We start from the raw sequence: 27,121 nt of genomic DNA on the forward strand, positions 1-27,121 counted from the left end.
AAAAAAAAAAAAAAAAAAAAAAAAAGAATAATAATTTTAGGGAAAATTGTATTTTCAGAGAGCCTACAGGTCTAATTAATTACTGCCAATGAAAATCAATGTGACCGCCTATAAATTTATTGATTGGCACTTTCTCTGTTCTCATTTAGTTCTAAATTACAAATCTGCTATTTTCACATAATAAAACTGAAATAAATGGGGGAGGGGAAACTAGAGGTATGTGGCTCTTACCTAACAATCGGGAGGCTAACCTGGTCAAGGCATTAAGCCCCTACTTAACCTATGGTAAATAAACCTTATTACTCAATCAGAAAAATATCATTAAGGTAAGAAAATAATATTGAGGCAGGGCACGGTGGCTCACACCTATCATCTCAGCACTTTGTGAGGCCGAGGCAGGTGGATTACGAGGTCAGGAGTTCAAGACCAGCCTGGCCAACATGGTGAAACCCCGTCTCTACTAAAACTACAAAAAAATGGCCAGGCACTGTGGCTCACGCCTGTAATCCCAGCACTTTGGGAGGCCGAGGCGGGCGGATCACTTGAGGTCAGGAGATCCAAGATCATCCTAACACAGTGAAACCCCGTCTCTACTAAAAATATAAAAAAATTAGCAGGGCATCGTGGCAAGCACCTGTAGTCCCAGCTACTCGGGAGGCTGAGGCAGGAGAATGGCGTGAACCTGGGAGGTGGAGCTTGCAGTGAGCCGAGATAGCGCCAAGAGCCAAGATCGCACCACTGCACTCTAGCTTGGGCGACAGAGCAAGACTCTGTCTCAAAAAAAAAAAAAAAGGCCGGGCGTGGCGGCTCATGCCTGTAATCCTAGCACTTCAGGAGGCCGAGACAGGTGGATCACCTGAGGTCAGGGGTTCAAGACCAGCCTGGCCAACATGGCGAAACCCCACCTCTACTAAAAACACAAAAATTAGCTGGGCATGGTGGCACACGCCTGCAATCCCAGCTACTCGAGAGGCTGAGGAAGGAGAACTGCTTGAATCTGGGAGGTGGAGATTGCAATGAGCTGAGATCGCACCCTGCATTCCAGCCTGGGCAACAGAAGTGAAACTCCATCTAAAAAAATACAAAAACAAAAACAAAACAAAACAAAAAAACTACAAAAAAATTAGCTGGGTATAGTGGCGTGTGCCTGTAATCCCAGCTACTCGGGAGGCTGAGGCAGGAGAATTGCTTGAAATGGGATACGGGAGGCGGAGATTGCAGTGAGCCGAGATCATGCCACTGCATTCTAGCCTGGGCTACAGAGCAAGACTCCGTTTCAGAAAAAGAAAATAATACTGAAACCAAATTTGTCTCCTTGCATTTTCTTATCTGATTTCAGACTTCAATGGGGCTCAGATTGCAGTCAAGGAAAGTAATAAAGGGAAACATGACTTACCAAAAGTCACAAAACACGGCAATGATCAAGTGGAACAAAACACTTAACTCTTATATTCCCTTGCTTCTGTTCAGCTGACCACTTCGTAAAGCTCAAAAACTACACTGCTATATGTGAAAGGACCTTTCTCATGCTCCCTGATAATTTATAGAGCCAGTTTTCCTTGAGTTCAAATATAACTCTCCCAAAATATTATGATGGATTGAAATGAGGATAGATGGCTAACACCAGTTAGAGAGAGATGCTCACACTAGTTTCAAAGTTTGTGAAACTTGGAAAAGTTTGTGAAACTTACCGTACTTCTTCACCAGCAAAATCAAACACCTTGGTGATTTTAACTTTTTCTGTTTCTTTAGGTTTCTCTAGCTCTTCTGCTTTTACCAACAATTTACTTGAACTTGTCTCTTCAGTCTCCTCTCCTTTCTACAAAAAAAAAACAAGAAACGTAATCAGTTTCACCAAAAGATGAACCATATTGTTTATAGCTACTTTTTATTATTTTTTTTCTTTGAGACAGTGTCTCACTCTGTTGCCCAAGCTGGAGCGCAGTAACACAATCTTGGCTCACTGCAACCTTCCCACCTCCCAGGTTAAAGCGATTCTCCTTGCCTCAGCGTCCAAAGTAGCTGGGATTATAGGCAACCGCCACCACACCCAACTAATTTTTGTATTTTTAGTAGAGACAGGGTTTCGCCATGTTGACCAGGCTGGTCTCAAACTCCTGACCTCAAATGATCCACCTGCCTCAGCCTCCCAAAGTGCTGGGATTGTTGGCGTGTGCCACTGCGCTCAGCCTATAGCTACTCTTAAATGTTTCATCTCTAATTAGTTAAAGGCCTATTGGAAATTTATATGATTAGAGAAGCTTATTCTCCTACCATAGGAAATGCTTTGCTTTTCACTTAGTACAATTGTTAACAAAAGGCATTTTGGTCGATTTCCGTAGGCTTCAAATGTCAGTAATGTAGGGTATTTCTGGAGAGGCATTCACCTTATTAATCTCTCAACTTACCTTAACTTGTGTACTTGGGGGCACTTTTGATTTTGGTCCCACATCATTGAGGAAGCTGGCCCACAGTTCGTCCTCCTTCTTTTTCCTTGCATCCTCTGATCCAATGCCTTTTTCCTGCTCTGCAGCTTCATCTTCCTCCTCACTACTGCTTCCCTCAGATTCTGAATTGGCATCCTCCTCTTCCTCGTCTTCTAATGAGAGGCCACCTTGTTTTCTCTTCCTAATCACCAGCAGCCACAGGCAAAAGGAAAGACAGACAGCGCAAAATGATTTCAGTTATCCCTCTCCCAATCCCAAACACAATCTTGTAAACCCGAGAACATTTTAAATTCTGGGACTACTGATTAATGAGTAGAAGAGGTGAGTGGAAGAAGTAAGCTGAAATTTTGTAGAAGAAAAAAAAAAAAATTTGAAAAAAAAAAAAAAAAAAAAAAAAGAACTGAGCTCTTATTGCTAACTTTTCTCCAGTCATTTAAAATCAAAGTATGGCGTTCTCCTTCTAAATCAGGACCAGCTGTTTTCACAAAGAAAACATCCAAATCACCTAATCACATAATTAATCTGCCCGGGAGGAACATTCTAAGAACATACTTTATGTGCCAGATATTGTTGACTTTTTAAAGCTACTCCATTTGTAGAACAAGTTCTATTGAGAAGAGCCTCAACTTTATTTGCACTATTTCTTCCAAGAGTTCTCAAGGAAAAAGAAAAAAATCCATGTTTCTACACACTTTCGGAAGACATGAGAGCTGGAATACAGAAAAATTCAAGGACAGGCCAGGCGAGATGGCTCACGCCTGTAATCCCAGCACTCTGGGAGGCCAAGGCCCACACAGATATTCCACTACCTTTTTTCTCTTTTTCTTCATATAAACTTTCATCACATCAAGATGAGACAAGGTCAGCACTTCAAGACCAGCCTGGCCAACATGGTGAAACTCTGTCTCTACTAAAAATACAAAAATTAGCCAGCCGTGTTGGCGGGTGCCTATAATCCCAGCTACTCAGCGGCTGAGGCAGGGAATTGAACCCAGGAGGCGGAAGTTGCAGTGAACAGAGATCACACCACTGCACTCCACCCTGGGCAACAGAGCGAGACTCTGTCTCAAAAAAAAAAAAAAAAAAAAATTCAAGAACAAAAAAACTGGGCCCAAGACTTATAAGAGTACATTGCTTCTTAGACTATTTTGACTTTAGGCGAATCCATCTAATATCTACAATTCTTTTTTCCTTTTCATAAATGATAATCTGCTTTTTGCTTCAATGCCCAGGAAGATAGAAACACCCAAGTGAGGTAAAAGACTTCTATGGAAGATGCCCTTATCTAAGTTAAATAGCCTGTCAGAATTTTCATAATTTTCATGGGAACATAAGCCCATATCAGGCCTATGTGAGGCAATTTGCTAAATCTGTATTTTTTTAATTTAATTGCATATATAACCTTAGATCAAACAATTCCACTTCTAAATGTTTCATTTACAGATATATTTATACATGTATACATTATATACATTTATGTATTTATGTATACTTTGTATACATGTATAAAAAGAATATTCACTGCAGTCTTGTTTGTTGTAGTAAAGACTAGATACAATCTAAACATCCCTCAATACAGGAAAGCCTAAATAAAGTAAGGCCTATTCATATACTGTAATACTATGTAAAAGAGGAGATACTGCCATGGTACCATCTCTGAGATGTGAAATAAAGAGAAATGAAAATGAGAAAATGAGTATGCTACTATTTATATTTTTTTCTTAAAAAAAAGGAAGAAAGAAAATATAGACATATATGCTTTTACATGCACAGACTATCTCTGGTAGCATAGTTCTTCAGAGGCAAAGCAACAAGGGCTAGGAACAGGGTAAACATCTTTTTAGGAACTGAATTTTCTGTTTTAACCATATATACATATTACCTATAAACATGTTTTTTACATTAAAGCTCAAAATGTTTAAAGCTTTCCAGAGACCAAGAAGTTAATCCTAAAATAACAGCAAATGTTTCCCTCAAAGAGAAAAGGATTAGAAACTCTGGCTTCATTAAATCTATCACCAGATAAATCTTAGCAATCAGGATGGTTGTGACAACAGCCCCTAACTTCTAAGGGCCTTGAGGGCAGCATCACCTGGCTGGAATGCTCTGGGCCTTTCTTTTTTTCCCTTGGGTTTTCTGTGTCTGCTCTTCACCATCCACTTCATCTTCCTTCACTAATTCATTTACATCATCTTCACTATACTCTCCACCTGAAATCACATTAACAGGGTGATCAGACAGGAATAAAGGTTTTCACATCAAGATGAGACACTTTCATCAATACAAGCTTTCACACCAAGACATTTTCATTAAGAAAAAGTGAATTTTCCCCTATTCTTCCATTCGTCACCTAACGAAAACATCATTTCCTTGGGGAAGTCTTCTCTGCCCCTGAAGACTACCCTATGTTCTTCTATCCTAGGCTTGCATGGCAGTCTCTATTTCCGCTCCATAACTCATCCCACTTATATTTAATGTTGGTAATTTCTGCTGTGCTTTATATACTCCAACAGGACATAAACCCTGTTCAACTTGACTTTTAAGTATTTGCTGAATGAATGAGTGAATGAACAGAAATTCCAATTCTACTAACGTGTTTCTCAAAGAAGATGCACTACCTCATCTTGGGTATCTTTCAAATCTAATTTTAAAAACACTTTGTCTTCTCAATAAAAGAGGTTTAAAAGAAAACCTAAAGACTTCCAGTTAAACATAGCAGAAAGAACAAAAACACCCATGTCCCATCTTCAGACACTGACATTCAAGGGTCCCCAACAAAAGAGTGTCGCTTGGATATCTGACCACGTGCTGTGGTACCAGGCAATAAACCAACCCTGCCCACACAGAGATTCCACTACCTTTTTCCTCTTTTACTTCATATAAACTTTCATTTGAAGTGTACACACCAAAAAGCACACAAATCTAATATGTAGTTCAATGGAATGACACACAGTGAACACGCTTGCATAACCAGGGCCCCAGCTTGAGGAACTGAACATTATCAGCATCCCAGAAGGCCCCTTGTGCTCCCTTCCAGTCACTAACCACTAATCTACCCTTAAAGGGAACCAATATCCTGACTTCGAACGTCACGGGTTAGTTTTGCCAGCTTTTCAACTTTCAACAGGAGCCTGCAGTGTGTACTCTTCTGTGTCTGGCTTCTTTTATTCAACATTTTGTTTGTGAAAGTCATCCACATTGTGGCAATGTAGCTGTAGTTTATTCATTCTCACTCCTAAATAGTAAATAGTATTTCATTGTATGACTATATCACCATCTGTTTATTCATTCTCCTGTTGATGCACAACTAGGTTGCTTCCAGTTTGGAGTCATTACAAACAGTACTGTTTTGATACTCCTGTACATCCAATCAGCTTTATTTATTTATTTATTGAGACGCAGTCTCGCTCTGTCACCCAGGCTGGAGTGCAGTGGCGCGACCTCAGCTCACTGCAACCTCTGCCTCCCAGGTTCAAGTGATTCTCCTGCCTTGGCCTCCTGAGCAGCTGAGATAACAGGAGTGTACCACCATATACAGCTGATTTTTATATTTTTAGTAGAGATGGGGTTTTACCATGTTGGCCAGGCTGGTCTGGAACTCCCAACCTCAGGTGATCCGCCCGCCTTGGCCTCCCAAAGTGCTGGGATCACAGACATGAGCCACCACACATGTCCTACAATCAACTTTTAAATACTTCACTCATAACGCACCAAGGACCACCAAACACTTGAGAAAAGCCTCCAATATGAAAGGCAAGATTCAAGATAAACAGAAAGGAATTCAGAGGAAACAAAATTAGTGCAGAAAGAGGGGGTGGGGAGGGGGACAGACTAAAAACTTAAGAAAAAGGCTTTGTAATTACTATCCTTAAAGAGATAAGAGAAACTGTGGTATCCATGGAATAAAAATAAGACTTTTAAAATAATTAAGAAAAACAACAAACAAAAAAGCTCGTGAAAACTAAAGCAATGATAAAAGAAATTTAAAAAAAAAAAAAAAAAAAAAAAGACCAGTGGCTCACGCCTATAATCTCAGCCTTCTGGTAGGCCAAGGCAGGTGGTTAACCTGAGCCCAGGAGTTCAAGACCAGCCTGGCCAACTATGAAACCCTCTCTCTACAAAAAAATACAAAAATTAGCTGGGCTTGGTGGTACACACCTCTAGTCTAAGCTACTCAGGAGGCTGAGGTAGAAAGATCACTTGAGCCTGGGAGGTCAAGGCTGGAGTGAGCCAAGATCACACCACTGCACTTCAGCCTGGGTAATAAAGCAAGATCCTGTCTCAAAAACATAAATACATAAATTCAAATTTTTTTAAAGGCAATCAGAAGGAGCCAGCTGTGTGAAAATCTGGAGAATGAGCATTTGAGGCTGAGGTGGAAACAATCAATATCCAAAATGGAATTCTGTTTGATATCCCAAACACCAAGGACTAAGTGACAGTGTTTCATGAAGAGAGCAGTGAGTTCCTGGTTAAGACAGCAGTCTGAACACACAAATGTTAATTTTACTTCCTCCTGAACCTCAAGTAAAATCATCAGCACAAGGCCGGGCACAGTGGCTCATACCTGTAATCCCAGCACTTTGGGAATCCAAGGAGAGCGGATCACTTGAGGCCAGGAGTTCAACACCAGCCTGGGCAACATGCTGAAATTCCATCTCTACCAAAAATACAAAAAATTGGCCAGGCATGGTGGCGTGTTCCCGTAATCCCAGCAACTCAGGAGGCTGAGGCAGGAGAATTGCTTGAACCCAGGAGGCAGAGTGTGCAGTGAGCCAAGATGGCACCACTGCACTCCAGCCTGGGCGACAGAGTGAGATTCTGTCTCAAAAAAAAAAAAATTAAGCAGCACAAAAGGACTTTTGAAACATGTAAACCTACAATGCTGGAAAGAAATGGAAAGGAGACAACAGCAACACATCTCCGGAACCTGGAGAATAAGCAGCAATTGCTTACAGACTTAGGGAAAGAAAAAGCGTAAGTTGATATGCAACGCAAAATCCTCAAAAGGCACTGGGACCAGAGGTAAAGGTGAGTTTCCCCAAATCAGGGGAAAGCTGTAAGAGAGGCAGTTGGCTCTCCACAGGTCTAAGCCATGGGCAACTAGTTCTACCACAGCACCCACCCCTAGCCCCCACCCCCAAGCAAAATCTGAAGGTTGTATCCTGGAGGAGTGTGGATGAGGGAATGCCAAGCATAGTTGGAGGACATATAGGTACTTTAAGGAAATCAGGAATATTAAGTGACCAACATAAATACTAAGGCTAAATACTAAGATTCCCAGCACTACTACCCTTTCCTTACATAGCTAGTTTTGCTTGCCACTCATATTTTGAAACTGTATTTAGGTAGGTGGTAAATCTATAAAGAAAAGCAAGGCAGCTGGGCGCGGTGGCTCATGCCTGTAATCCCAGCACTTTGGGAGACCGAGGCAGGCGGATCACGAAGTCAGGAGATCGAGACCATCCTGGCTAACATGATGAAACCCTGTCTCTACTAAGAAATACAAAAAATTAGCCGGGCATGGTGGCGGACACCTGTAGTCCTAGCTACTTGGGTGGCTGAGGCAGGAGAATGGCATGAACCTGGGAAGCGGAGCTTGCAGTGAGCCGAGATCGCACCACTGCACTCCAGCCTGGGCGACAGAGTAGACCCCATCTCAAAAAAAAAAAGAAAAGAAAAGCAAGGCACATGTCAATGTCAACAGTACAAATATTCTAGTTATTAAACTGGGTGGTAGGTACATAAGTATCATTTGATTAGTATTCTTTAAACTGTACATGTGATACTCTGCCATATATATATACACATATATATATACACACACACATATATATATATTTCACATTTTTATAAATATAAGAAAAGCTCAGAGCTGGGCAAGGTGGCTCATGCCTGTAATCCCAGCACTTTGTGGGGCCAAGATAGGTGGATTTCTTGAGCTCCGGAGTTGGAGACCAGCCAGGGCAACATGGTGAAACCCTGTCTCCACAAAAAATACAAAAATTCAAAAATTAGCCAGGCCTGCTGAACTGTGCCTGTAGTTCCAGCTACCTGGAAGGCTGAAGTGGAAGGACTGATTAAGCCCGGGAGGCTGAGGTAGCAGTGAGCCATGTTTTCATCACTGTACTCCAGCCTGGGTGACAAAATGAAACCCTGCCTCAAAAAATAAATAAATAAATAAAAATAAAGAAAAAACTCAGGGCCAGGCACAGTGGCTCATGCCTGTAATTCCAACACTCTGGGAGGCTGAGGTGGAAGGACTGCTTGAGCCCAGCAGTTTGAGACCAGGCTGGGCAACAAAGTGAGACCCTATAACTACAAAAAATTTTTAAACATTAGCCAGGCACGGTGGGCATGCCTATGGTCCCCACTACTTGGGAGGCTGAGGGGAGGATCACTTGAACCCAGGAGGTCAAGGCTGAAGTGAGCCATGAACATGCTACTGCATTCCAGCCTGGGTCACAGAATGAGACCCTGTCTCAAAAACAAAAACAAAAACAAAAACCACCCCAAAATACAAAGAAACACAAATGTATTTACCTTTTTATCCAGCAGTCCCACTTTTATCCCAGAATATATAATAGGTTATTCACTCAGCACTGTTTGTAATAGCAAAAAGTAGAAACAGCTCAAGTTGTCTCACAGTAAGTGACTGGCTGAAAAGACTACGGTCCATCTAAAGAATGGAATACCACAGTCATTACAATGCAATGTGTAGAATTTCTATGTATTTACCTCCAAGATATACTCTTAAGTTAAAGAGAAAAAAAAGGAGAGGAAAAGCAAAAGAACAATGTATGAAATATGTCAGCTTTGGATGAGGAAAAAGGAAGAATTAAGAATATGCTTATATTTGTTTGTATACGGAAAAAGCGACACTAGAAGGATAAACAAGAAACTAATGAAAACAGCTCCTTATAAGGGTCAGGATAAAACAGAGTAGAAGCAAGAGTTCACTATGTTTATCTCTCTACAGAACTTTGAAAATCCCTTAAATTCAAAAGTTTGAATAAATAAACATAACTGTATACCAAAATAACATAACCACATAAACAAAAGATTCCCAGGACTTTAAAAACAGTATTCTGACTATACATCTTCATCAAGATGCATTCCAAAGACAAAAAAAAGTTCTACTCTGTGTAGTAACATCAATGTTGGTATTTTGAAACTATTTCCTTTATATCATAGGTTAAAGCAAGTAATCAATCATGTTAGGAATCTAGATCTTCAGAATAAGAGAAATGACACAATTATAAAATCAAAGAAATAGGCCGGGAGTGGTGGCTCACATCTGTAATCCCAGCACTTCGGGAGGCTGAGGTGGGTGGATCACTTGAGGTCAGGAGTTCTAGACCAGCCTGGCCAACATGGCAAAACCCCATCTCTACTAAAAATACAAAAATTACCAGCCGGTCACAGTGGCTCACGCCTGTAATCCTAGTACTTTGGGAGGCCTAGGCAGGCGGGTCACAAGGTCAGGAGTTCGAGACCAGCCTGGTCAGTATGGTGAAACCCCATCTCTACTAAAAATACAAAAAAAAAAAAAAATTAGTTGGGCGTGGTGGTGTGCCTGTAATCCCAGCTACTTGGAAGGCTGAGGTAGGAGAATCGCTTGAACCTAGGAGATGGAGGTGGCGGCAAGCTGAGATCACGCCATTGCACTCTAGCCTGGGCAACAAGGCTAGACTCCATCTCAACAAGGCGAAACTCCATCTCAAAAAAAAAAAAAAAAAAAAAAAATTACCAGGCATGGTGGTGCACACCTGTAATCCCAGCTACTCAGGAGGCTGAGGCAAGAGAACGGCTTGAACCCGCGAGACAGAGGTTGCAGTAGGTCAAGATCACACCACTGCACTCCAACCTGGGCAACAGAGCAAGACTCCATCTCAAAAATAAATAAAATTAAATAAGTGAAAACACAGATGTTAAATTAAAGGCCGGGCATGGTGGTTCATGCCTGTAATCCAAGCACTTTGGGAGGCCAAGGCTGGCAGATCGTCTGAAGTCAGGAATTCAAGACCAGCCTGGCCAACATGGTGAAACCCCATCTCTACTAAAAATACACAATTAGTTGGGTGTGGTGATGTATGCTTGTAATTCCAGCTACTCGGGGGGGCTGAGGCAGGAGAATCACTTGAACCTGGGAGACGGAGGTTGCAATGAGCTGAGACGCATCATTGCACTCCAGCTTGGACAAGAAGAGTGAAACTCCATCTCAAAAAAAAAAAAAAAAAAAAAAAAAAGAATTAAAAATATCAATATGAACTCGAACCCTTTTTAAGATAAATATTTCCTAGTTTTGTCCACTAGACAAACGGCATACAAACTACATCATTCTGGTAACATTGAGCATCTCTAAAGTTCAAAGTTGAGACCATTTACCACAAGAAGGCTCCCTGAGGAAAAAAACTCATTTCAGGTCTGAGGCAAAGAAAGCACAAGGTAAAACCAGACATTTTTCTGTGCCAGAAAGCCAGGAAGCTATTTAAAAATAATAGATCAAGGCCAGGTGCAGTGGCTCATGCCTGTAATCCCACAACTGTAGGAGGCCAAGGTGGCTGAGTATGGGGCGGGGGAATGCTTGAGCCCATGAGTTCGAAACCAGGCTGGGCAACAGAGGAAGAGCCTGTTTCTACAGAGATTTTTTAAAAATTAGCCAGGCATAGTGGCACACACCTGTAGTTCCCATCTACTGGGGAGCCTGAGGCAGGAGGATGACTTGAGCCCAGGAACTGAAGGCTACAGTAAGCAAGACGCTGACTCATAAAAAATAAATAATAATAAAAAAGATCAAATTAAAAGGACACAGGATCCAGCTTGAAAGAGCTCCTACTGGCCAAAGCAGTGAAGACTTGAACATTAAAACAGGTAATTGTTAGAAAATGAAAACACACTGAATCAATAAAAATCTGTGAGCCCCTCATGATATTAAAAGACAGAAAAAAAAAATTGTACCATTTTAGACTGCTATTAAAAATTACTACCTATTTTAAAAATTGTAATTAAGGGAAAAGAATTAAACATTTATACTGTTCCAATTGATAAAGGAAAGCTACACTTTACAGAAAAATGTCAACTAATAAATACAGAAGAACACAGAATTAGAAAAACACTTCTCAAACTCTAATGACAGTAGTAGTTCAGGCAAGGGTTATCAAGTGATGTCAAAAAGCAATTTAAGAAGCTGGGTATGCCAGAGGCGTGTGAACCAGAGCAACTCTATCCTGAATAGCGACTGGATAAAATGAGGTTGAAACCTGCTGGGATGCACTCCCAGGAGGTTAAGGTATTCTAAGTCACAGGGTAAGCTAGAAGGTTGGCACAAGATAGAGGTCATAAAGACCTTGCTGATATAACAGCCTGCTGTAAAGAAGCCAGCTAAAACCCACCAAAACCAGCGCCATGACAGCTTACAAATGCCATGGCAATGTCAGGAAGTTACTCTAAATGGTCTGAAAAGGGGAGGCATGAATAATCCATCCCTTGTTTAGCATATAATCAAGAAATAACCATAAAAATGGACAACCAGCAGCCCTTGGGTCTGCTCTGTCTATGGAGTAGATATTCTTTATTCCTCTACTTTCTTAATAAACTTGTTTACTTTTCCGTATGGATTTCCCTTGAATTCTTTCTTGTTCAAGATCTAAGAACCCTCTCTTGGGGTCTGGATCTGGACCCCCTTTCAGGTTAACAGGTAGTCTCAGCTGCCTGAGAGGCTCTCTTGAGCTCAGGAATTTGAGTCCAGACTGAACAACACAGTGAGACCTCCAACTCAACAACAACAAAAAAAATTAAAAAGCAATTTAAGTTTTAACCATTAAGTATACTGTCACATGGAATACTTTCCAGTTCTAAAAGTTCCAAAGGAAAAAACAAGTATACAACATAGGGATCAGACAGACTGTCATCACCCTGATTTAGTAGTCACCACTATAGTTATCAATCTGATAGTATGTCTTCTGACGCTATTCAAACATCAGACACCCATCGATAATGCATTCTAGCCAAAATATTTCATTGGAACCCATCGAGCATTTAGATCTAACTTCTGATTTATAGAAAACTAAAGGAACAACTAAAACAACACCATGAGAGAATAACTAGACAAATCCAAGAGGTGAGATATGCTGCCGGACGTATGGCTTGATCTTTTCAGCAATCTATGTCACTATAGACAGGGGAGTGTGCTAGATTAAAAGAGACTCAAGGATGGAACAACTGGATAACATGTGTAGTCTTGAACTCAACTGTGATTTGAACACACAAGCTATAACCATTTTGGAAAATTTGAGTATGATCTGTATGTAAGATAAAACATTTACTAAAATAAATGGGTAGAGACTATCCACTGAAAAGAGCAGGTTGAAAAGTGATGTGAGTAAACACAATTGCAGGCTGAGGAAAAAATACAAATATCTATACCTAGGTGTACAAAAAAAATCAGAGTGAGTATTCGCTAAGGGATTGACACTGATGGTCTCTAGGTAGTTCAACTGTAATTATTTTTATATTTAACTGCATTTTCTATTTTGTACAAAGCTCTGCACTAGTTTTGAAAACTTTTGCCTGTTTTCATCATAAAAACAGGCAAATGTTGTAGACAGTTCAGACAAGTAGATGCACAAGGCTCTGGATCTTAAACATGTAAAAAGATGATTAATCTCATTAATAATGAGACAGCCATGTGGGAGGGGGTCTCCAGAGAGTCCCCAGCCAGCCAGTAGACTGGGAGGAATGAGCCCTGGGGTGGAGCCACAGAGGTTCCTGCTCTTTGTAGCGGGAAGGAGCCTGGCCCCTCTTCTTCCTGTGTGGAACCTGGGATTCAAAGCTGTGAGGCAGGAAGCGCAGCGGCAGGAATTCTAGCCTCGCAGAGTCCGTTTCCCCTTTTTTCCCTTGTCACCCAATAAAACCCTGTTTTATTCACGCTTCAAATTATCTGCGAGCCTAAATTATCGTGGCTGTGAGACAAGGACTCCATCTTTAGCTAAACTATGGAAAAGTCCTGCAACAATAGGAGATAAGCAAATTTTAAATTATACACACAAAACCCCCCAAAAACTCAAGATCAAATTCCATGCAGTTACTATGAGGGGAAAAAAGACAGTAAGAAGCAGAATAACATCCCTGCAGACAATGTAGGCACAAAAGGAACAAATCTTGTCCAAAGACTCAGCACTTCCAATCACCTTTTTAGTGCCCCAAACGTAAATATGAGCCAAACCAGCTAAGAATCACTATAAATCTGAGAAAGCCTCTTACATAATAAAACCCTAAACAAGCATACAGGGTGAATAAAAAATCACCCTAGAAGAAACAAAGACTATATTTCCTCATTTTATGAGGCTTGCATTATCTGATACTAAAACCACACAAGGAAATTACCAAAAAACTACAATCAATATCCCTCATAAACATAGATGCAAAAATCCTCAGCAAAATACAGCTGTCCCTCCATATTTCTGGGGAATTGGTTCCAAGATCTCCCCCACCCCAAACTAAAACCCACAGATGTTCAAGTCCCTGATATAAAATGATGTCATATTTACATATAATCTAGCATACTTTAAGTCATCTCTAGATTACTTATAACACCTAATATAACGTAAGTGCTATATGAATAGCTGTTCTACTGTATTGTTTAGGAAATAATGACAAGGAAAAGTTTGTACACATTCAGTACAGATATAACCACCCATTTTTTTCCCAAATATTTTCTTTTTTTTTTTTTTTTTTGAGACGGAGTTTTGCTCTTTTTGCCCAGGCTGGAGTGCAATGGTGCGATCTCAGGTCACTGCAACCTCTGCCTCCCAGGTTCAAGCAATTCTCCTGCCTCAGCCTCCCAAGCAGTTGGGATTACAGGCGCTTGCCACTATGCCCAGCTAATCTTTTGTATTTTTAATAGAGACGGGGTTTCACCATGTTGGCCAGGATGATTTCGATCTCTTGACCTCGTGATCCACTCACCTCGGCCTCCCAAAGTGCTGGGATTACAGGCGTGAGCCACCACGCCCGGCCTCTTTTTTTTTTTTTGAGGCCGAGTCTTGCTCTGTTGCCCAAGCTGGAGTGCAGTGGAACGATCTTGGCTCACTACGATCCTCCCTGGTTCGAGTGATTCTTCTGCCTCAGTCTCAACAATAGCTGAGACTACAGGTATGCACCACCACTCCCAGCTAATTTTTGTATTTTTGGTAGAGACGGGATTTTGCCATGTTGGTGAGACTAGTTTTGAACTCCTGGCCTCAAGTGATCCACCCACCTCAGCCTCCCAAAGTGCTGGAATTACAGGTCTGAGCCACCACACCCAGGCTCTTAGAGAGTATTAAAACTGTGAATAAGGCCCGGCGCGGTGGCTCAAGCCTGTAATCCCAGCACTTTGGGAGGCCGAGGCGGGTGGATCACGAGGTCAGGAGATCGAGACTATCCTGGCTAACATGGTGAAACCCCATCTCTACTAAAAATACAAAAAACTAGCCGGGCGTGGTGGCGGGCGCCTGTAGTCTCAGCTACTTGGGAGGCTGAGGCGGGAGAATGGCGTGAACCCGGGAGGCGGAGCTTGCAGTGAGCCGAGATCACGCCACTGCACTCCAGCCTGGGAGACACAGCGAGACTCCGTCTCAAAAAAAAAAAAAAAAAAAAACTGTGAATTAAAAAAAAAAACATGTTTTCGGAGGTTAAGGCAGGAGGATCGCTCGAGGCCAGGAGTTCAAGGCTTCGCTGAGCTGTGATCTTGCCACTGCACTCCAGCCTGGGTGACAGAGCAAAACCCTGTTTCTTTTAAAAACAAACAAATCCAGGTTTTTCTTACACCTGTAATCCCAGCACTTTGGGAGGCTAAGGCAGGAAGATGGCTCAAAGCCAGATGTTTGAGACCAGCCTGGGCAACATGGTAAGAGACCTCGTCTCTACAAAAAATAAAAAATTAGATGGGTACGATGGTGTGCATCTGTAGTCCCAGGTACTCGGGAGGCTGAGGTGGGAGGATCACTTGAGCCCATGAGTTTTAGGCTGCAGTGAACTGTGATTGCACCACTGCACTCCAGTCTGGGTAATCAAGCGATTCTCGTGCCTCAGCCCAGTAGCTGGGACTAATTTTTGTATTTTTAGTAGAGACTGGGTTTCACCATGTTGGCCAGGTTTGTCTTTAACTCCTGGCTTCAAATGATCCACACTCCTTGGCCTCCCAAAGTGCTGGGATTACGGGGGTGAGCAACTGCAGCCAGCTTTTTTCCAAATATTTTCTACCTGCAGTTGGTTGAATCCATGGCTGTGGAAACCACAGATACAGAAGGCTGACTACATTAGCAAACCAAATCCAGCTATGTATAAATATATCCTAACCAAGTGAGCTGTCTCCCAGAAATAAGTCTGTCAGAAATTTGAAAATCAATCATTGTAATCCACCATATTAACAGACAAAAAAAGGGAAAACCACACGTAATTAAATCAATAGATGGAGAAAAAGCATCTGACAAAATTCACCTCTCTGAAAACTGGGAACCGAGGGGAACTTATTTAACATGATAAGGAATCCTGAGGGACAATATATACAGACTGCCAAGGTTAACATTCCAGCTCAGTTACTATCTAACTGGATGAATTCCAGCAATTTGCTTAGACTTTGTGCCTCAGTTTTTTCATCAGTAAAATGCAGAGCACAACTGGCACATACCACATAGTGTTAGGTGACTGAGTTAGTAATAAGTTACTCAATGCTAAAGTGCTTAAATGGCAGGCAGACAGACACACACGGCATCTATGAAAAACCTATAGCTAACACCACATGCAGTGGTAAAACACTGATTTCTTTTCCCCCTTAATATTGGGAAAAAGGCAAAGATGTCTCCTCTCACAACTCTTATTCAACATCATACTGGAAGTATAAAATATAACAAGGCAAGCAAAATAAATATAAAAGACAAACATATTGGAAAGGAAGAAATAAAACTGTTTCTATTCACATTTGACATCACTGTGTGGAAAATCCCACAGAAACTACAAAAACCTCCAGAACTGGTAAATGAGTTTAGCAAGGTTGTAGAATACAAGGTTAGTATGCAGAACCTGTATTGTATTTCCATATGCTAGTTACAAACAACTGGAAATAAAAACTTTTTAGACAAAAAAAAAAAAAGATACAGACTGTATTCATAGTGTAAAATGTAAGATTGTTAAACTGTCAGTTCTTCCCTAAATGGTCTACAGATTCAATGGAATTCCAAACAAAATCCAAGTAGGATACTTTTTGGAGAGACGAACAAAGTGATTCTACAATGTATATGGTGGCCAGGCGCGGTGGCACATGCCTGCAATCCCAGCTACACAGGAGACTGAGGCAGGAGAATCGCTTGAACTCAGGAGGCCGAGGTTGCAGTGAGCCAAGATCATGCCATTGCACTCCAGCCTGGGCAACAAGAGCAAAATTCCATCTCAAAAAATAAATTTAAAAGTAAAACTATATAACTTTTACATAGGAAAATACAGTTAGGCAAAAAAGAGTTCTTAGATATGATTCCAAAAGCACAATCCATAATAGAAAAATTTGACAAACTGGATTTTATCAAAGTTTAAAAATTTTGCTCTGCAGGCCAGGCAAGGTGGCTCATGCCTATAGTCCCAGCTACTACAGAGGCTGAGGCGGGAAAATTGCTTGAGACCAGGGTTGCAGTGAGCTGAAACCATGCCACGGCACTCCAGCCTGGGCAACAGAGCAAGACTCTGTTTCAAAAAAACCAGTAACAAAAATTGCTCTGCAAACACTATTAAGAGAATGAAAAGACAAGCACAGAAACAAAACACTGCAAAACAAATATCTGACAAAGCAGCCAGGCGTGGTGGCTCACACCTGTACTCCCAGCACTTTGGGAGGCCAAGGCGGTTGGATCACTTGAGGTTGGAAGTTTGAGACCAGCCTGACCAACATGGTGAAACCCCGTCTCTACTAAAAATACAAAAATTGGCCGGGCGGGGTGACTCAAGCCTGTAATCCCAGCACTTTGGGAGGCCGAGACGGGCGGATCACGAGGTCAGGAGATCGAGACCATCCTGGCTAACACAGTGAAACCCTGTCTCTACTAAAAAACACAAAAAACTAGCCTGGTGAGGTGGCAGGCGCCTATAGTCCCAGTTACTTGGGAGGCTGAGGCAGGATAATGGCATAAACCTGGGAGGCAGAGCTTGAGGTGAGCTGAGATCCGGTCACTGCACTCCAGCCTGGGCAACAGAGCGAGACTCTGTCTCATAAATAAATAAATAAATAAATAAATAAATAAATATACAAAAATTAGCTGGGTGTGGTGGCAAGCACCTGTAATCCCAGCTACTCGGGAGGCTGAGGCAGGAGAATCGCTTGAACCCGGGAGGTAGAGGATGTGGTGAGCCAAGATTATGCCACTGTACTCCAGCCTGGGGGACAGTGAGACTCTGTCTCGAAACAAAACAAATATCTGACAAAGGACTATATCCAGAATATGTAATTCCAAAACTGAAAACAACCCAATGTTTTAAATGGACAAATAATTCAAAAGACACATCACCAAAGAAGATAAAATGATGGCAAATAAGCACATGAAAAGAGAATCAACATCCTTAGGGAAATGCAAACTAAAGGAAAAATTAGCTAACTTTTTTCTTCTTTTTTTTTCTCGAGACAGTGTCTCGCTCTCTTGCCCAGGCTGGAGTGCAGTGGCGCGATCTCGGCTCATTGCAACCTCCGCCTCCTGGGTTCGAGTGATTCTCCTTCCTCAGCCTCCCGAGTAGCTGGGACTACAGGCGCACACCACCACGCCCAGCTAATTCTTTGTATTTTTTAGTAGAGACGGGGTTTCAACATATTGGCCAGGCTGGTCTCAACTCCTGACCCTGTGATCCGCCCCCTCGGCCTCCTAAAGTGTTGGAATTACAGGCGTGAGCCACTGCGCCTGGCCCGAAATTAGCTAATATAAAAAAAAAAAAAAAAAAAAAAAAAAAAAACCTGACCACCCCAAGTGCTGTTGAGGATGAAGCACTTCGAGAGTTCGAGAGTTGCTACTCGAACTCTCAAACATGTTGCCAACAGTAATCACACCACAAAAATTGTAGCAGTTTCTTGTAAAGTTAAACATACACATACTACAAAACCCAGTAATCCCACTCCTAGATATTGACCCAAGTGAAATGAAAATCCATGTTCACAGAAAAAGCTGTGTGTAAATATTTACGAACAACTTTATTTGTAATCATAAAAAAAAAAAACAGGAAACAACCCAGTGTCCTTCAAATACAGAATAAACTGTGGTATATTCATATAATGGACTACCACACAACAGCAGAAGGAGCTAATTATTGACATGTGCAACAACACAGGTGAATCTCAAATGCATTAGGCTAAACGGAAGAAGCCAGACACAAAAAGCTACCTACTGTTATGGTTCCATTTAGATTATATTCTGAAAAAGGCAAAACTATAAAGATGGAAAACAGACCAGCAGTTGCTAATGGCTGAGGCCGGGGGTGAGGGAGAGTTGTTTGAGCACAAAGAGTAGCAGCGGGAATTTTTTTTTAGAGGGTTGGAGGCTTGAAACTGTTCATTTTGGTGGTGGTTACACAATTCCATGTGTTTGACAAAAATCAGAGAACATTACATTGAAAATAGTACATTTTATTGTATGTAAGTTAAAAATTGTATGTGAAATGCTGATACTGCATTTCCAAAAGAAGAAAGAACATAATGCTATAAAAATATTCAAAGTTGGTTGGGCTTGGTGGCTCACACCTGTAATCCCAGCACTTTGGGAGGCTGAGGCAGGTGGATCACGAGGTCAGGAGATCGAGACCATCTTGACCAACAAGGTGAAGCCCCGTCTCTACTAAAATACAAAAAAAAAAAATAAAATTAGCCAGGTGTGGCGGCACGCGCCTGTAATCCCAGCTACTCGAGAGGCTGAGGCAGGGGAATCGCTTGAACCCGGAAGGTGAAAGTTGCAGTGAGCCGAGATCGTTCCACTGCACTCCAGCCTGGGTGACAGAGCTATATTCCGTCTCAAAAATAAATATATAAAATAAAATAAAATAAAATAAGAGAGAAAAAGAAGGGTGGAGAGGGAGAGAGAGACAGAAAGAAAAAAAAGAAAAGGAAGGAAAGAAAAGAAAAGAGAGAGGAAAGAAAGGAAAAAGAAAAAAATTCTTGGAAAAAAGTTCTTAGAAGGCTCAGCAAAATGGCTGAAAACACTCATACCAAGATATATCATGGTGATATATTAGAAAATGGGAACAGGCCAGGCATAGAGGCTCACGCCTGTAATCCCAGTACTTTGGGAGGCCGAGGCAGGCGGATCGATCATCTGAGGTCAGGAGTTCGAGACCAGTCTGGCTAACGTGGTGAAACCCCATCACTACCACAAAAATACAAACATTAGCCAGGCGTAGTGGTATGCACTTGTAGTCCCTGCCACTCGGGAGGCTGAGGCAGGAGAGTCGCTTAAACCTGGGAGGTGCAGGTTGCAGGGAGCCTAGATGCTGCCACTGCACTCTAGCCTGGACAACAGAGCCAGGGTCCATCTCAAAAAAAAAAGAAAAAAGAAAATGGGAATAAAGAGAATATTCTACCAGGTTCCAGAGACAAACAGACCTTATACATTGAGCAGAAATCAGTAACAAAACATTTATTAACAGCAACTTGGGAATCTAGAAAGTAATGAAGCAACACCTTTAAAGTTCTGATGGAAAATTATTTCCAGCCTAGAATTCTGTACTAAACAGACAATCAATCAAGCTTGAGGGGCATGGTTACTTTTAGACATTCAAGGTCTCAGAAAAATGTTCCTGACCAGGCATGGTGGCTCACGCCTGTAATTCCAGCACTTTGGGAGGCTAAGGAGGGCAGATCACTTGAGGTCAGGAGTTCAAGACCAGCCTGGTCAACATGGTGAAACCCTGTCTCTACTAAAAACACAAAAATTAGCCACGTGTGATGGCGGGCACCTGTATCCCGCTACTTGGGAGGCTAAGGCAAGAGAATTGCTCAAACCCGGGAGGTGAAGGTTGCAGTGAGCCGAGATCACGCTACCGCACTCCAGCCTGGGCAACAAGAGCAAGGCTCCATCTCTAAATAAATAAATAAATACACTGGAGCACTCATAGAAGGTAACCAAGACAAAGTGGAGGCCAGAAGGCAAAGACTGTTTCAAAAGATTAAAGTGAAAATCTAATGAATGTAAATATTTTGGGAGATGATTTAGACAATTCTAAAAGTTTAGAGTCAAATTAGTAGACTTTGACAAAAAGAGTCAAACTCTGTAAAATATTTTAAGAGACTTATTCTGAGCCAAATATGAGTAACCATGGCCCATCACGCAGCCCTCAAGAGGTCCTGAGAGCATGTGCCCAAGGTGGTCGGGGTGCAGCTTGGTTTTATATATTTTAGGGAGGCATGAGACATCAATCAAATACATTTGAGAAATACAGTGGTTTGGTCCATTAAGACGGAACAACTGGGGGTGGGAGTGCTTCCAAGCTATAGGTAAATTTAAACATTTTTTGTTGGCAACAGGTTGAGTTTCTCTAAACAGAAAAGAATATCTGGGTTAAGATGGAGGTTGTGGAGACCAGAGTTGCTGTTGTTGTTGTTATTGTTGTTTTCAAGACAGAGTTTCACTCTGTTGCCCAGGCTGGAGTGCAGTGGTGCAATCTCAGCTCACAGCAATCCCCATACCCCTGGTTCCAGCAATTCCCCTTCCCCTCCCGAGTAGCTGGGATTACAGGCGCACGCCACCATACCTGGCTAATTTTTTTATATCTTTAGTTGAGACGGGGTTTCACTATGTTGGCCAGACTGGTCTCGAACTCCTGACCTCAGGCAATCCACCCACCTCAGCCTCCTAAAGTGCTGGGATTAAAGGTGTGAGCCACCGCGCCAGGCCACTTTTTTTTTTTTTATTTTTTATTTTTTTATTTTTTATTTTTTTTGAGACTGAGTCTGGCTCTGTCGCCCAGGCTGGAGTGCAGTGGCCGGATCTCAGCTCACTGCAAGCTCCGCCTCCCGGGTTCACGCCATTCTCCTGCCTCAGCCTCCCGAGTAGCTGGGACCACAGGCGCCCGCCACTTCGCCCGGCTAGTTTTTTGTATTTTTTAGTAGAGACGGGGTTTCACCGTGTTAGCCAGGATGGTCTCGATCTCCTGACCTCGTGATCCGCCCGTCTCGGCCTCCCAAAGTGCTGGGATTACAGGCTTGAGCCACCGCGCCCGGCCTCACTTTTATTTTTTAAATGGAGTCTCACTGTGTTACCCAGGCTGGAGCGCAGAAGCATGATCTTGGCTCACTGCAACCCCCACCTGTTGGGTTCAAGAGATTCTCGTGCCTCAGCCTCCCCAGTAGCTAGGATTACAGGTGCCCGTCACTACACCTGGCTAATTTTTATATTTTCAGTAGACACGGGGCTACACCACGTTGGCCAGGCTGGTCTTGAACTCCTGACCTCAAATGATCCACCAGCCTCTGCCTCCCTAAGTGATGGGATTATAGGCTCGAGGGCTTGGCTGAGAACAGAGTTTTATCATACAGATGAAGCTTTTAGCTGGCAGGCTTCAGAGAGAATAGGTTGCAAAATGTTTCTTATCAGTCTTAAAGTCTGTGTCTATGTTAATGTCGGAGATGTATAATGAGGCAGGTTCAGCCCCCACTTCCCATTACGGCCCAAACAGCCTCACAGGTTAAATGTTAAGAGCCCTGGCTAAGGAGGAAGCCCATTCAGATGGTTGGGGGGGCCTTAGAATTTTATTTTTGGTTTACAGCAGTAAGTACATAGACAGCTACGTAACAACAAAAAAAGGCAATTATTAGCACCAGAGAAAACAAGAAGCGCAGGAAAAGTAATCTGTGTAACATACGGTTCAGCTGTAACAGGATGTTTATTCACACTATCATTAGGAAAAAAAACACTGGGCCTGGCCCGGTGGCTCACGCCTGTAATCCCAGCACTTAGGGAGGCCGAGGTGGGCGGATCGCTTGAGGTCACGAGTTTGAATCAAGCCTGGCCAACATGGTGAAACCCCGTCTCTACTAAAAATACAAAAAAATCCGTCGGGTGTGCTGGCGGGCGCCTGTATTCCCTGCTACTCGGGTGGCTGAGGCAGAAGAATGGCGTGAACCCGGGAGGTAGAGCTTGCAGTGTGACGAGATCCCGCCACTGCACTCGGCCTGGGAGACAGAGAGAGACCCTTGTCTCAAAAAAAAAAAAAAAAAAAAAAGAAATCAGTCGGGTGTCCTGGCGGGCACCTGTAAGCCCAGCTACTTAGGAAGCTGAAGCAGAACTGCTTGAACCGGCGAGGCGGAGGTTGCATTAAGCAGAGAGTGCGCCACTGCACTCCCGCCTGAGCAACAAAGACAGACACAGTCTCAAAAAAAAAAACAACACTGCATACTGATCTAACCAAAATTGAACACAGGTACAATGGCAGATTAGGGAGCTGGGGAGGCCCCGAAGGTGGAAGTCTGTGGGTGTGTTGGGGGTGAGGGGAAAGAGGTCAGGAGGTAATAAAAATGATACCTACTATACATGGGTTAAATCAATAGACCACAATAGTACAACACCAAATTCACAAAGTGGAAAGAAGTTTCTCCTGAGGAATATTAAATTAAATAGGGATGAGGGGTGATGGGAATGCATAGCTTTTTTTTTTTTTTTGAGATAGAGTCTCGCCCTGTCATGTTACCCAGGCTGGAGTGCAGTGGCGTGATCTCGGCTCACTGCAACCTCCGTCCCCTGGGTTTAAGCGATTCTCCTGCCCCAGCCTCTTGAGAAGCTGGGACTACAGGCGCATGCCACCACGACATCCAGCTAATTTTTGTGTTTTTGGTACACACGGGGTTTTACCATGTTGTCCAGGATGGTCTCGATCTCTTGACCTCGTGATCCGCCCGCCTTGGCCTCCCAAGGTGTTGGGATTATAGGCGTGAGCCACCGCGCCAGGCATGGAATGGCTAGTTTTCAACGTGCCTTTTAGAAATACTTCACTAGCCGGGGCGCGGTGGCTCAAGCCTGTAATCCCAACACTTTGGGGGGCCAAGGTGGGAGGATCACTTGAGCTCAGGAGTTCGAGACTAGCTGGGCAACATAGTAAGATGCCATTTCTACAAAAAAAAAAACTTTAAAAAATTAGCCGGGCGCGGTGGCTCACGCCTGTAATCCCAGCACTTTGGGAGGCCGAGGCGGGCGGATCACAAGGTCAGGAGATCGAGACCACGGTGAAACTCCGTCTCTACTAAAAATACAAAAAATTAGCCGGGCGCGGTGGCGGGCGCCTGTAGTCCCAGCTGCTTGGGAGGCTGAGGCAGGAGAAAGCCGTGAACCCGGGAGGCGGAGCTTGCAGTGAGCCGAGATCGCGCCGCTGCACTCCAGCCTGGGCGACGGAGCGAGACTCCGTCTCAAAAAAAAAAAAAAAATTAGCAGGGCGTGGCAGCCTGCACCTGTAGTCCCAGCTACTCCAGAGGCTGAGACGGGAGGATCGCTTGAGCCCAGGAGTTTGAGGTTGCAGTGAGCCAAGATCGTGTCACTGCACTCCAGCCTAGGCAAGAGCAAGACCCTATCTTTAAAAACTAAATAAAACAGAACATAACGAAATTAAACAAAGAGAATAGGGACGACTTCTGGGTTGGGTTTTGTTAGTCTGTTTGTTTCTGGTTTGTTTAGTTTTTCAACTGAGGATCTGAATGGGTGAAGATACTTTCAATGAGATGGGTATGTCTGGGAAAGACCAAGAAGGGGTAACAGGTAGGTTTCTTCAGTTAAGATTCATTGTCGCCCCGTTCGGGTTGAGATCCCTAAGGAAAGAAAGTTCTGAGAGAAGAGGATGGGGTGGACGTCACAATAAGGCAAAAAGCATCACAGGGGGAACTTCCTATCAGAACTTTCTAACAATCAGGCGGAGAGCAGACAGCTCTATCTTGGACGGGGTGGTGGCCAGCAGCTCTCTCGGGCTAGGGCTGAAGAAAACCTCCAACGCTCGGACTGCCTCCCCGACTTCCGAAGCAGCGGTGTCGTTCGGGGCTGACCGACGAGCATCCCTAGGGACAGGGCCATGTTCAAGTGCCGGTTCCCGCGCTGCAAGAGGGGGCGGCGGCCGGAGCTGGCCCAGGGGGAGGGCGGCACGGAACCGCCACGCGCACACGCCTCGGGCCGGGGCGGCCGAGGATAAGGGGCCTGAGGGAGCGGACGCTCGAGAACGGGCGCCGCCGGGACCACCTGGGCCACGGGGCCGACGCCCGTGGGGGCAGAGCGCGCCTCACGTGAGGCGAGGGGCGGGGCAATCCGCTCCTCGCCTCAGGCGGAATCGCTCACCCGACGGCACGTAGTCCTCGTCCTCCTCCGACGTGGAGAAGTCTTCGGAGTCGAATTCCTCCATGTTGCTGCCGCTTGATGCCGGTCAAACTCGCAGGACCGCAGCAGCTGCCTCCAACGGCAAAGCTCTAGGGAGAGACCATAGAGCCCCGGCAGCGACGACGGCAGCTAGGGCGGCCCCGACAGCGCTTTGCACATGCGCAGAGAGTACTACGTGGTTTCCTTACGACACTTCCGGCCGATGCCTGCGGGCTGGCGTCCCGGAGCCCCTCACTGGGAGCCCGAACCCGCCCGGACGCGGTGCATGCTGGGACGTGTAGTCTTCGGCGCTGCCTCGCCGCCTTCATTTACTACCCTGCTTAAATAAAATCATATATCTGTGGAAATACAGGTGACCTTCATTAATCATTAGTTCGTAATGTCAAATTCACTTACTTGCTAAAATGTATTTGTAACCCTAAAATCAATCATCACGGTACTTTCTGGGGTTCTTCCCGGGCATGCGCAGAGGGTGAAAATTTGGAGTTGGCGGAGGTACAGGTTCCCAGCTGAGGTTTGAACTAGGCAGAAGCCCCGCCTTCTAATTGCACCTCCCGTGCTGTAAACAAAGAGTCCTTTCTGCAATCTGTTTACTGACACTTTTTTTTCTGCTTTTTGTTGGTGCTTTTGCTGTTTAAAATGGCCCCCAAGCGTAGAGCTGAAGCTCTGGCCGGTGTTCCTAAGCAAAAGGAAGACAGTGACGTGCCTTACGGGAAAGTCCATGTGTTGGATAAGCTCCGATCAGGAATGAGTTACTGTGCTGTTGGCCATGAGCTCAATGTTAACGAGTCGACAATCCCGTACATCAAGAAAAAGGTAAAGGAAATTCACCGATCTGTCCGTGAGGCCGCTCCGGATAGTGCTGAAGTGACCTACATCGTGCGTGATGAAACTATGGAAAAGATAGAAAAGCGGCTAAATTTGTGGATTCATGAGATGTCGACGGATTAAAAACAAACAAACAAAAAAAAAAAGTAGTGGACCGCACTGTTGTGAGGCTGAAAGCCAAAGTTATCTATGGTCACGTTACCCAGGGTCAGAGAAATGCTAAACCTTTCTCGGCGAGTGCTGGCTGGCTCGCGCGTTTCCAAACGGCGATACGGGTAAACAATGTTAAACTTGCTGGTGAGGCGAGTTCTGCAGATCAGAAGGCTGCGGAAGAATTTTTAAAATACTTGCTAAGTGTTATACAGGAAAAGCGTTATGTGGAAGAGCAGGTTTTCAATGACGATGAGACTGGCTTATTTTACAAGGATGTTGGCAAACGAACCTACATAATGCAAACGGCCTCCAAAGCCCCTGGCTTTAAATCATGCCAGGATCATGCACCCTTGTTATTGTGCGCCAATGGCAAGGGCGACTTTAAGTGCAAACCCCTGATGGTGTACAGAACCCTAAATCCACAAGCGCTTAACGGGAAATACGGGAACCATCTGCTAGTCCACTGGAGTTGGAACAGAAAAGTGTGGATGATGTCCAATTGGTTCCACAGCTGCTTCATCCCAGAAGTTGAACACTATCTCCAGGGCAGAAACCTTGCCTTCAACGTTTTGTTTGTTTCTTTGTTTTTTAACGGAGTTTCGCTCTGTCACCCAGGCTGGAGTGCAGTGGTGCGATCTCGGCTCACTGCAAGCTCCGCCTCCCGGGTTCACACCATTCTCCTGCCTCAGCCTCCCGAGTAGCTGCAACTACAGGCGCCCGCCACCTCACCCGGCTAATTTTTTGTATTTTCAGTAGAGACTGGGTTTCACCGTGTTAGCCAGGATGGTCTCGATCTCCTGACCTCGTGATCCGCCCGCCTCGGCCTCCCAAAGTGCTGGGATTACAGGCATGAACTTGTAATCCGTGCCCGGTGCCTTCAAGGTTTTATTAATTTTGGATAATGCGACAATCCATTGCTGCAAAGAGCTTGAAAATGCACAACCCGACATACAAGTTCTTTTTATGCCCCCAAACACTAAGTCTCTCATTCAACCCCTCAGTCAGGGCATAATAAAAGCGTTTAAGGCACACTACACAAGGGAGCTTTATACGAAGGCCTGTGAGGCTCTCAGGACCAACAAGGAAACCGCCATGCTGGACTATTAGAAGTCGGTCACTATACTCAACGTTATTCATTATGTCGGCACAGCCTGGGAGCATTGGTCAGGCTACTATCAATAACTGTTGGGAAAATGTTTGGCCAGACTGCGTGGAGAATTTTGAAGGCTTTTAAGGTGTTACACAAAATATAAAGAACAGTGTCAGAGACATAATGCATATGGCACAGCAGATAAGTGGAAAGGGCTTTGATGACATGAAGGAGAGAGATATGGA

The 27,121-nt window shown here is 43.8% G+C and overlaps 1 protein-coding gene across 1 annotated transcript in view; it reads right to left on the reverse strand.

The window, feature by feature from the left end:
- Positions 1-25,006, reverse strand: part of CFDP1 (craniofacial development protein 1) — a 151,475-nt gene extending 126,469 nt beyond the window's left edge. Inside the window, exons 1-4 of the mRNA XM_025369915.1 lie at positions 24,767-25,006; positions 4,540-4,657; positions 2,409-2,628; positions 1,692-1,819 (exon numbers count right to left, since the gene is read on the reverse strand). Of these exons, the coding sequence (XP_025225700.1) occupies positions 1,692-1,819; positions 2,409-2,628; positions 4,540-4,657; positions 24,767-24,830 (530 nt within the window). The 5' untranslated portion in view covers positions 24,831-25,006. The remainder of the gene's footprint in view (positions 1-1,691; positions 1,820-2,408; positions 2,629-4,539; positions 4,658-24,766) is intronic.
- Positions 25,007-27,121: the final 2,115 nt, after the last annotated feature.

Source organism: Theropithecus gelada, chromosome 20, assembly GCF_003255815.1.
Source record: "Theropithecus gelada isolate Dixy chromosome 20, Tgel_1.0, whole genome shotgun sequence".
Taxonomy (NCBI): domain Eukaryota; kingdom Metazoa; phylum Chordata; class Mammalia; order Primates; family Cercopithecidae; genus Theropithecus; species Theropithecus gelada.